The 12,773-nt window shown below is 37.1% G+C and overlaps 1 protein-coding gene across 1 annotated transcript; it reads left to right on the plus strand.

Moving 5' to 3' along the window:
• The first annotated feature begins 10,878 nt into the window (after window positions 1–10,878).
• Window positions 10,879–11,298, plus strand: LOC118740047 (phosphopantothenoylcysteine decarboxylase subunit VHS3-like). The gene has a single exon (XM_036471544.1). The coding sequence runs from the start codon at window positions 10,879–10,881 to the stop codon at window positions 11,296–11,298; it is 420 nt and encodes a 139-aa protein (XP_036327437.1).
• Window positions 11,299–12,773: the final 1,475 nt, after the last annotated feature.

Genomic DNA, 12,773 nt, shown 5'->3' on the forward strand with positions numbered 1-12,773 from the left:
GGTGTTGCGGTTTTCTTCCATATACAAATAAATTGAGTTTAATCATTGTTCAAGTGAGTGACTAGCGCACGCACACCGCATTAACCATTTGTATTTATTGAATTATCTAGACTTGAAATATTTCTACGAATTGTAACTTTGAACTCATAAAAATTAACTCGCACCGTGAAAACCCCCATCAGCCAACCGGGTAGTTGGCAACGCGTGCGCTACTCGCTCACTTGAACTATCACCAGCTGTCAAAACAATATAAATGTACATATATATCTATTTCGTGGACGGATCAGAAAATTTGTTTTCGCTTAAGAATTTTGTAGATTTTCATTGTTCTACTCGCCCTCGGCATATTCGGTCCGCCCGCAAATTTGTAGTAGCAAAATTGACTAACGTGAATTAAATACAAAGCTTTTTTAAATCGAAATTAGTTCGGTGTTTTATTTCGCTGAGCCAACCCCAACTTTATACAACTCGCGTTGAAACGGTCGCGCGAGTAATAGTGCCCTATCAGTGCCACCGCGTTCCAGCCGCTGTCGATTGCGTGTCCCCGTGCTCCATCCATAGCGTCCTTGGTGCAAAACGTCCGCCAGTGCCGTACAGCCGCCAACTACACGCCAACGTCGTTCAGCCATCTCCAGACTGCCTTCAGCGCCGTCCAGGAAAATCAACCCATCGCGCCCGGGTGGTCACACCACCTCGCCAGCAGCCCCCACAGAGTCGCCGTTCCGCCGCCCACAACTAACGCAGGCCCCAGCGCCACTACTATCAAGACTGTATTTTGCATCAAAATTGTATTTTGCATCTGAAGAGATGATTACTGAATGCAGTAGAACTCATTACATCGACGATGTTCTATTTAGAGTGTTTGAAAGGTAAATTTCAAAAATACCGGCAGGATAGTATTAGGCAGAGTATAGATGAATCAATGACGAAGTTTAAGAGAAGCTCATCCTTGAAACAATACATGCCACTGAAGCCAGTAAAACGTGGAAAAAATGTGGCTGCGATGCGACTCTGAGACGGTGTACACATATCGAGCCCTAACCGCCAAAATAACGTAAGCGACATTTTTTTTCAAAATTTTCTTTTTGATGCAGAAATATTCCTAGAGCATCTAGATGCATTTCTGCATCAAAAAGAAAATTTTGAAAAAAATGTCGCTTACGTTATTTTGGCTGTTAGGGCTCGATATGATTTCAATGAACAAAGTCAATGCGATGGAACTTTAGGCGAAAGTGTGGTTAAAGCCTTAGTTAGTACAATTAAAGAACGTAATGTGACGCTATGTTCTGATAGATTCTTTACCACTGTAAATCTACTTGAGACCCCCGACTTCTCAGCCTTAAGCCCTGTATGCAGCTCTCAAGAAATCCGTCAAGAAAAATTTGCCATTATTTCGTGTGTGTGTCCAAGGAATTTTGACATTTTCGATACTTCACAGCCTGTTGCCTCACTCTTTGCTCAAGAAATAATGGAATGGGCATATATTTCTGTTGCAAACCTGGGTTGCCTTGTGCTCTTTTTTCACAAAAAACTTTAGAAAACCGTAGTAAAAAGCGTGGCAAATTTCTTAAGAACTGCGTACTGCCTGAAGGAAATTTGACTTAAGAAAATTTCTTAGCCATTTCTTGTACGTCATTTTGTATTGAATTTTAGGTTTTCTTGAGAACTGCATACAGGCCTTTAGGAACATGCATGATAAAAAGAAAAAATCTACCACACATAAACGATAAATTGGCTAGAGGCAAGTCTTCGTTCAAGGTCAGCCCATCTGGCCTTCTTTGCGTTAATTGGCAGACTACAAAGGAAGTTATTAGTTATTAGCAATTGTGGTAAGGCGACAGTGACAATGGTCAGTAAAACATTGAAAGATGGGCGAAAAATAGCAGTACCATGCCCATACTCTATAAAATTTTTCGGCGAAGCAATGGGTGGAGTAGATCGCGCCGCTCAAATGACAGGCATTTATGACTATGATCGCAAGTCAACGAAATAGTGGAAAAAGTTTTCTATCGGCTTCTAATATTTTCTGCTGTGAATGCCTGGATAATTTATTGCGACCTCCGAAGAGAGAAAACTCCCTTTATTGAGTACATAGTAAAACTAGCCGGTCATTAATATCTGAAGCTATTAAAACAGCTGCTGCTGCTGTACGCAGATCCCAATCTCAACTACAGAGGGAACTGGGCAACGTATATTTGCATTTTCCTATTCCAATTGAAACTCGCAGACGTTGCGCAAAATGTGCCCTGGACAAAACACAAACCAGAACAAAGAAAATTCGCCCAGCAATGTAATATACCACTGTGCAGGATGTGCTTCGCCCAATTATAACACTAAAAAATAAATTTAACTCATAAAAATTTTACGAAACTTTACTTTTACTTTTACTTTTTATGTTTATTTCAGGGTACGAAAATAAACTGTACAAAACAATTCCCATTTGCTCATCGATCATCATATCATTTGTGGTTTTGTACAGTTTTGTAAATAGTCAGAAACAAATTGTAAGATTCACTGTCATTTTCCCCAACGAGAAACGTTTGCTTTTCGTTTGTGACAATTGTACCATAGGGTACGTTTTATATGTATGCAAACGTTTCAATTACGTGAAAAATAATTTTTTCTGTAAATTTTCATATCCAATTCAATTAAAAAACATTTTTATTTTTTTTATTCATTGCAGCCATTCCTTTTTGTATTTGTTTATTGCATATATGTGCATACATAAATATATTTTCCCTGCACGATTCATTTCGTTTGTTGTTTCATCTGTAACTACTAAACTACTGTAGTGTACTATCGCCAAAGTGAACTCAGCCGTTTTGTTTCGTATTGTACCGAACTGTTAAAGTAATAAACGAAACGAAATAGTAACGTACAATATAGTTTATTTTCGTACACTGGTTTATTTAAAAAAAAAAAGATTTCGTGGAAATAAATAATTTTTTTTTCAAAACTTTTACTTTTTATGAAATTTAAATGATAAAAAATTTATACTAAAACGTTTTATTATTATTTTTAAGTTGAGGACTGTTGTTACACATGCTGTACCACACAATAGTACTGATGGTGCAATGCTATACTAGACCCCCCACAGCCCCCCCATGATATAAGTGTAAAATATTTGAATACAAATCATCTAATTATCTGCAACTTGATTAGTTGAAACTAGCTAAATTATATTTACTTTACATGCTGAATGCCGGTTCGAAAGGATTAATGAAGCTCGACCGTATCTATCTAAAAGTACTCCAATGCCATATTTTTTCATCTTATCATTAATAATTAGCCATTTCAAAAACTTACCCATCTCAAGTTCCTTCAGCCGAGACACATCAAATGTACAGAGTAGTTTCCTTACCTCGTAAAAGAATATTGCGGGTTTATCCGTCTAACTTGTTGTCTACTTAACACATAAAAATTATAAAATACATACTTGTTCCTTAGCAGTACATGCTTGTGAGTTTTTGTTTGTTGTTGTATGTATACATAAGCCCGCGCTTAACGGCTTTTGTTCTACATAAAACTGTCAAAGTGATGCGTTCATCGAGTGTAAAAGAAAACTAAAATAAATATCACCAAGCAGTAGCAATAAAAACAAGTAAGAAAGTCTAAGTTCGGGCGGAGCCGAACATTAAATACCCGGCGCAATTATTAAATATATGTTTTCCACCTTTCCGAAAGCTACCGCTACACGATAAGCCGGGGTGTATAAATTTTAAGTAAATTAGCGTCCTTAAATTTCGAAATATTGCAGTTTCAAGCATTTCTGAAATATTCCGTTATATGAAAAGCGGTCGTAATTTTAGTCCGATTTCAATAATTTTCAACGCTTTGCTTTTATGTGGCAAGCACAATAACCATACCGAGTTTGGTTCAAATTGCTAGAACGGTTAGCGAGATACATATATGTGATCATAAGTGGGCGGTGCCACGCCCATTTTCCAAAATTGTATCATAAGCGTATTTCTTGGTAAAAAATTGTTGCAACCATCAATTTTGAATAAATTAGCTATAATATTTACTGATTTATCGAGGATTTCGTATTTTTCTAAATTACCGTTATATGGGATGTGGGCGTGGTTATTGTCCGATTTTAAAAAATTTCGGCCATTTGGTATGTTGTAGCAGGACCAACAACTGTGCCAAGTTTGGAAGAAATTGGTGCAGCGGTTACCAAGATATACACATGTAACCATAAGTAGGCGTGGCTACGCCGATTTGCCAAAATTTTTTAATATTCTTATTTTTCGTCTAAAACTCATTGTAAATATCAATTTTGAGTGAATTATCTGCAGTAGTTACTAAAATATCGCACTTTTCGTATTTCTGAAAATTACCGTTATATGGGAGGTAGGCGTGGTTATTGTCCGATTTCGCCCATTTTCAATACCATCCGTCCTATGCCCAAAAGAAGTCCACGTACCAAGTTTCGTTACGATATCTCAATTTTTACTCGAGTTATCGTGTGCACAGACGGACAGACGGACGGACGGACGGACGGACGGACAGACAGTCACCGCTTAATCGATTTCTCTTTTCATTCTGATCATTTATGTATACATTTGTCTATATCTATCTCGATTCGTTTTGCCTGTTACAAACAACCGTTATGTGAACAAAGTTATAATACCCTTGTGCACAAGTGCGCTCGGGTATAAAAAAACCTAAAACCAAGTAATTTGTAAACAAAGCAAACACAACCGACTTCAGTTTCTCATTTACAAATTTAAGCGTACCGTTATATTCTTTATAATCCAATGATCGGATCTAAACCAAATTAGTATGGGACCACTCCTGAAGTACCACCTTCTCGATAGAAAAAGAATTACCGAAATCGGTTGACGTGGTCCAATGTTATGCGGTAACATATATGTAAAAATAAAAAATAAAAACAATCCGACGAATCGATAACCTCCTCCTTTTATGAAGTCGGCTAAGGGTACGTTCACATAGAAAGCGAAGCGGACCCGAGCGAACCCGTTACGAGCTGAGCGAAGCTTTCAAATTGCTGTAGGTTTATGAAAGTGTTCATACAGTAAGCTTTGGAGCTGAAAGCAAATCAGTTTTTGATTTTGAGTTTTCTATTCAATTTTTCTCTGCAGCCAAGTCCATGAGAAAAGCTCCGCTTCGCTTCGTTCAGTGCCAGCATCGCTTTGTTCTGCCTTGCTTTGCTCGGTGTCGGCCGGCTTTCTGTCTGAACGTACCCTAATAAGTTTACGAGGTTGAAGAGCAAAAAAATTGTTTCCTATAACATAAAAATTATCACCAAAAAAAAAGGTAAAAAAAACTACAAAATAATATAAATAACAATAACAATAATAAAAAAACAAACAAAAAACAAATAAATAATAAGAGTAAACATTTAACATCGAGTTAGACATTATTTTGTATGCGTAGGATTCAGCGTGAGCTAACTGCTAGTAAAAATAAATGCGCTTTGGCATATATTTCGGGAGTTACTTCGCCTCATTTACCGCCCATCATATAGAGTTCAAAGATCATATCTGAATACTGTTTATCTTACCAGAATGAGGTTTTGCAAATGACAAATCAGCTGACGTCAGGGCTTAAAATCAGAAACTGATTTAAAAACTGCCCAAAAGTAGGCAAAGTTTAAAAAATATTAAGTTTGTTTATGACAAGTAAAATGCTGGCAAGTAAAATTTTTTCCATTTTCAATTTATTTCTGTTGCATGCAAAATCACCATTGTAGTATGTCCTGCACAGAATTTTCTACATGTATGTATGTATATGTAGGGAAACATTTGTGCATGAAAATTACTGCAAGATAATACCAAGGTGATTCAGCCATAAAAACTAAACTTAAATCTGCTCATTTATGCGTTCGCAATAACCACCAAAACACAATGGTTAGCATAAAAATATGATATGGTGTGCAAATATTTATGAGCCTTACGTAGGTGAAATAGCAAACGGGTGATTAAATTGCTAAATTACAGGCCGTTGATTGTCAGTTCATGGCAGCAGGTGTTGTGACTAGAAGAGTGTATGTGGCTGTCGCATAAAGAAATATTGCATACTTTCAGGTGCTTAGGCACGCTAAATGACTTCATACGATACATTGGATGCAGCATAGCGCGAGAGGAAGGGATAAAGTGCGAGAATGAAAATGATATTTCTTAAAACAATACACGGGTTAGCCAAACTAACGCAAAAGCTGTTTACGCTGAGAATATTATAGAAGAAATGTGGGTGTTGTTGTTGTTGTTGTAGCGGCTACAACAACCCCGCCCAGATCGGTTGGTATCTCAGTCGTTGTCGTCAAGTTCCACTAACGGCAACCCTAGGAAGCGTGCAGCTTCTGTGGGGTTTGTCCACAGGGACAAGGCCGTTAGGGTTGTCGGGTTTTCCGGGCATGCGAAGAGATGTTTGGAGTCATGTGGGGTCTCTCCGCATGCCGGACACTCATTCGGCACATCCTCATTCAACCTACTCAAGTAGGAGTTCAACCTGCTGCAGTAGCCGGAGCGAAGTTGTGCGAGTGTAGTGCGTGTCTCCCGAGGCAGATGAAGCTCCGTCTCGTCTATGTCCGGGGGTGGTATGCCTAGAACGGCATTCACAGGTCTAGAGTCTACATAACTCGAGACTGAGTCCCTGTGAATGCCGTTCAGGGCCTGTCTGTAAGCTGTCGGGTCCAGAGGTTGCTTAATGAACCTCTGGACTTCGTCCGTCAGTTCATATAGATGCCTCCTGACGTGCCTAGGCGAGGGCTCCTCTGCAAGCAGCTGTCTGCTTGGGTGGCCACTTCTGTGGCTCCCGATCAGGAACTGCTTGCAGAGCATTATGTTATGCTCCTTTACAGGGAGCATTTGCGCCTCGCCGTGCAGTGGTGTTCAGGCGACATCAAGAGGCATCCCGTCGCTGTCCTAAGTGCCGTATTTTGTACCATCTGTAGCTTCGTCCACTGCGTCCTACTAGTCCCTGGCGACCACACTGGCACTGCGTAGTTCAAAACCGGCCGGCTTATTGCCTTGTATGTTGCCAGCAACGTTGTGGGTGTTCTCGCTTTGCGCTGGTTCGAAAGAAGTTTGCCACGTCGTTGGGCTTTAGATCGTTCAACCTTTTCCTCCTTTACATACGAAGAAGGGTAGTTCGAGTTGTAAAAGGCTTTTTCTAACCTTATAGGTAGACTTTGTTCAAGAAATTAGTGTCATGTTTAAGTGGTATGGCTAGTGTTTTTTGTTTGCTCAAAAAATATATTTTATTATGTTAATCAAAATAGTCTAGGCTGGCAATATTCTGATACTTATAGACCCATAAAAACATATTGTAACGAATTTATTTTCAGATTTGGAATAAATAGGTTTATAGCAATAACTTTTTTCTATAAGAAAAGAAAAAAAATGAAATTATTCAACTCAAATAATCAAGAAGAAGAACGCAACAACTATGCTACTTAGAGGAATAGTGTCATACTACGGTTGAAAAGTACAGCCCTACATTCTTATGAGTTCTCAAAATACCAATCAGATAATACAAAAGTTAATATTGCATACTTTCAGGCACAATAAAAATTTATATCTCGCAAAGCGGCATATACACTGCTTTAGCTCTTACGAAAATGAAATATAGATGGAGATAGAGTCAAACAAAAGTCAACTTTTTATCCGTATATGGACTGATATATTGTTATATATTTAAAGTGTTAACAGGACAAAAAAAACATTAGCTCTTGCTGTTGGTGTAGTATATGAGCTTGCTTACATACACGTGCATGCAAAAATATATCACTGCTTATGTGTCAATACCATTTTTGTGTGTAATGAGTCATGTTATTAAAATGCAGCAGCTAAAAGTATGCAATAAAAAAGAAACTAGAACAAGATTGCGTATGTGAGAAAATATTAAAATTGCTGAGGGATTTTGTAAATATTAACTTCCGAACACAAGTAGGTAATTACCATTTAGCAATAAATTATAACTAGAATGCGCAAGATTGAACCCATTTGAAAATTTGAATTGTTGCATACTTAGAGGCGCTTGCCTGGTAATTTTTAATGTAGCTGCGAGTCACTGAAAACCAACAGTATTGTAATTGTGTAATTTATTTTTTGTGATTACGCAATGAGATAAGTATGTAAAGTGAAGAAAAATAAGGGTGTGATGCGTGTCTGCTACGTAGAGCATTAAAGGCGGATTTTTTCCATATAAAAGCCGCTCTGAGATAACGGCAAGCAGCACATTTGAGTTGTGATTAAAGTCATAGGCAATAAATTAGTAGCGCGGGTATTAGAAAGTGAAATATGACACAGCTGCGTCTTAAAATATGTCATGCTAAAGCAGAATATTCAGTCTTAAAATAAATTAAATGAGAAATTTGTACCTCAGCTAAAACAAAAATGGAGAAAGTCACTATACAAGTGTATCTTCCATGTAATTTTGGCACATATTGAACTGCTATTTATATACTTTTAGGCGCTGTAAAGCCATACAGCTACAAACGTTTACATTGATCTATATATTATAAATTTTCACTAATAGTCAATACTTTCACTAATTCTTCATGTTCGCTAACCTTTAAAGCCTCTAAAGCCAAAAATAACAAAAATGGGATATCCTTTAACCACTAATGTCAAACGGCCCTCTTTGATTTTTGACATTTCAAAACTTTTGCCAACTTCGTTCATTCATATAGGCCTCCATTACGCAATTTTTTTAAACCCTTTCTCTTGTTTTCAAACCCAATTTGATGCCTTGGGATTCCATGTGTCGCTATTAATTAACGCTCAAGTTTACTTATTTGTATATGTATATGAGTGTGTGACTGTATGTCAACAGTATCCCCTGTGGCCTTAATTAATGAAAATATCATAAAGTTATCAGTCCCAACTTGCGGCTGGAATAGTCAAAAAGTTTACATTGCCTCCACGACCCCTACCTAAACCATCACAACTTTCTCACCCTCAACATGCAATCATCACTTCATTTATATTCACGTATTTTTTAAATTATAACCATAAAATAACCATGCAGGAAACTCACACACATGCATACATATCGGCGCACAGTTGGTTGACAGCCATGCCAAATGATACCTCACTCAAAATTCGAGTCATCATATTAATCAAAATTTTACGACGCCGCACAACTCCTTGGTGTACATACAATAAGATTGTCAGATTTGGTGTGTGTTTGTTGCCTGCCGTTGTTGTGGTTTCTAATAACTTAATTATCAGTTTTGAATATAAGTATGAGTTACTGAGAAAAAGCTAGCTTAATAGTTTTGTGCGTGCGCCAAAAATTATGCCACAAAATACACTGTCAAAATCATAAATTATATGTTCGGGATGTATAGCTGGATAAAGAGAGGATGATGAAGAGTTGGAGGAAAGTATAAAATAACATGAAAAAATTATTATGTACTTATATGCATTAGAGGAAATTATAAAAAAAAATAAAATAATGTAAAAAAATATTTTTTAAAAACAAGCTTTTATTTAACCTGTACAATCAAAGGAATAAAATGAAGTAGTGTAACAAAAGATTTTTTAGCAAGAAAATTTTGTCAAAACTGCACTAAAATGAATAAAATAAAATAAGTTATGATCTCGTTAAAGTTACTAAAAGCCATTTAGTGAAAGGAGTTATTCACACTCTAATGAAAATTACTAACAAATTGTACTAATTTACTTCGTTTTTAAAAAAGCTTGTCGCGCGAATAGCAAACAGGTATTTAAATATCTGCATACATACATATACATACATACCTAACCAATTATGCATGTACGCTGAATTCGCTGACAAGATTTTTTAAAAACGAAATAAATTAGTACAATTTGTTAGTAATTTTATTATATTAAAATTTTTAGTCCATTTATAAAAGCGTTGTATATTAAAAAGTGTTATTTTATTTTATGTACAAAATTTTGAAATAGATATTAAAATAATTCTACTTGCAATGAAAGAGAACAGAAGACTTGGCAAGCCAAATGTTGTTTGCTTACGTTTTGTTTAAACATACATATGTACATATAGCAGCAGTTAATTTTATTTAAAGAAATGGCGTGTCGTCCATTTCCGCTGTAGCATGGCATATATTTAGGCGCTATATTTAACTTCTTCTAATGGAGCGACATCTGGAGTCTTTTAATTGTATCTCCCTGATATGATGCCTACAACGAGGTTCATATCTAGACTAGGAATAGCTTTGCTACACTACCGCCGCGGGCCGCCGGCAGCTTTAACAATTTTATAGTGGTTTTACGTTCTTTGGCAAATTACGCTCTGTTAGCCATAAATCTTACTATTTTTTGACCGCCTTTGAATCAAGGCCCCTGGACCATATGGAGAATTCATTTACTTTTTAAATTGCAGTGTCATCGGGATTGGAACTATGTTGAAAATTTCAAGTCTCCAACTTGTCGGGAAGTCAGTTTACAATCGATTGGAAATTTCCGCGATTTGCGCGGGATGACCAAGTTAAATAAAAGCTTATAAAAAAATTAAATTAACGTCGAAAGCGGCACACATGTTTAAAAAAAAATTATACAAGTGCTATTATTTAGTATATACATAGCAACAAAAAAGTATTTAATCTATAATACAGGTTTCGACGACAGATTCGAAGAAAAAAAATCGGCTTTATTAAGCTACGCGGGCATTGGCTGAAGTTATTCTGTGGTTTTGTGTTCAGAGTGTGGTCAGACAAAAAATCTAAATTAAATCTCAACTGAGCCTGCGCGAACATTTTAATACCGACGAATCTTGAGCTTACATACTTGAAATCTAGCTAAGATTTAAGCCCAAGCAGCATTGGTCTGCTAGCCAATTTACCAAGGTGGCATTCTCGCCTACTGAAACATTGATGAGCAAGGATATACGGACCGTTCGCTGTAACCCCTTTAGCTCAGCTAAATGATAATTATTTATGATGATGATGATAACAATTATAATGATGATGATAAAGTTTATTATGATAATGATGATGATGAAGATTATTGTCATGATGACGATGATTATGGTAATAACGATCGTGATGAAAATGATCGCCATGATGATAATGATGATGATTATGCTAATTTTAATGATGATGATCATCATGATCATGATGCTAATTATGGTAACTGCGATGATGATAATGATGATAATATTGATAATGATATTGACGATAATGGAGATGATGACGATAATGATGGTGAAAATGATGATGAAAATGGTGATGGTGATGATGATGATTATGATGGTGATGATAACGAGGATAACGATGATGATGAGAAGCTTACAACTAACGGAAGGCTGGTGTACCAATTTGGGAAGCATCATGGCAGTAAATGAAACTCCAATCGGCTAGTAGCCTTTCTTTGCTGCAGGTTCGAGATAGTTACCGATTCATCATTCCCACAGTCGCTCTTCTGTGGTGTAGGGTACGAACACATGCACCGCCTCCCATCGATCACTTTTCTTAACTTTCTGAGTCATTTATGCTTAGAGGAAGAGTTGTGCAGATAATAGGGCACCATAGGTAATGATGACGATGTTAAAGCCTTGATTTTTATACGAATGTACGTAGTCAATGTATACTCGAAATCAAAATTATATAAATATTTAGGGGTCAAATTAAAAGTTCACATCCACCAAGAATTAAATTAGTGTCACAAAAGTATACTTAACCCAGTGCTCTTAGTTCAAAAACCTTACGCGGACAAAGTTGCGTAAATGCAACATATAAAAGCAAAAACAAAGGAAAATGCAGACCAAAAACTACCAACAACAACAACAACAACAAATCATAAGAAAGCCAACTCAGCATTGTGCAACGGATGCAAAACGCACTCAAGCAAATCAAATTGCAAATGGCAACAAAATAAACGACCGCATGCAACAACGAAAACAGCAGCCACTACAACAACTATAGCAATAACAACAAAAGCATAGAAATAGCAGCAAAAAAAATACTCATACCAGCAAATAACGGAGACAATAATGGTCGGAATAAAATCAAAGGGGATAATGCTGGCAATAAGCGCCAAGAAAGACGATGCTGTGGCAAAAGAAGATGAACGCAAAACAAGAGCAAGCAATAGTCTTGGACAATATTCGTAAGTATGTTTGTATGTACGAAATATGTATCTATATACATTCAGCGCCAATGACAACAACAATGCAAAAGATACGCAGATTACGGGCAATCAAAAACAACAGCAGCAACTTAAACTTCAATATCCCAGTGACACAAATTCAGCGAGCGAGCGAACGACGGAACAACAGCAACAATAACAGAGGAAATAAGGAAAACAAGCATCCAAATACTTTTATATGCGAATAAATATATGTATGTATGTATGTATAAGCATACACATGCGTGCCAGTTGGCATGCCACGCACGTAAAATGCGACCGCCGTACCACATTGATTGACAGACGTAGCGCGCGGCGATGGCACAAACAAACGATTGCTTGGCTTATAGCCAGCTGAGGAGTTTGTGTAGGTGTAGTTGTGGAGCGCATGTAGACTGTGGCGACGATGAAGACGCGCTTGTTGACCGTGGTGCTGACGCATAGTGCGTGCTAGTGTCTGATGAAATAAGTTCATGTGTACTTGTATTGGTGTGGGTGGTGTGTGCCACAGCGACCTACATATTTAAGCATATTGTGTATTATATAAAATTAAAAAAAAAGAATGTGACTTACACATCCTTTCCAATTGAACGCCTTTTATTAGGTTTTTAGCTATGTACTAGACCTAATGTTGTATGGATGTGTGCTAGAGGTTTACGCCGACAGGCTTTGCGGCGGCGGCGTGGTCAACTT

This window comes from Rhagoletis pomonella, unplaced genomic scaffold (genome assembly GCF_013731165.1).
Source record: "Rhagoletis pomonella isolate Grant_MI unplaced genomic scaffold, Rhpom_1.0 Rhpom_scaffold_00005, whole genome shotgun sequence".
Lineage (NCBI taxonomy): Eukaryota > Metazoa > Arthropoda > Insecta > Diptera > Tephritidae > Rhagoletis > Rhagoletis pomonella.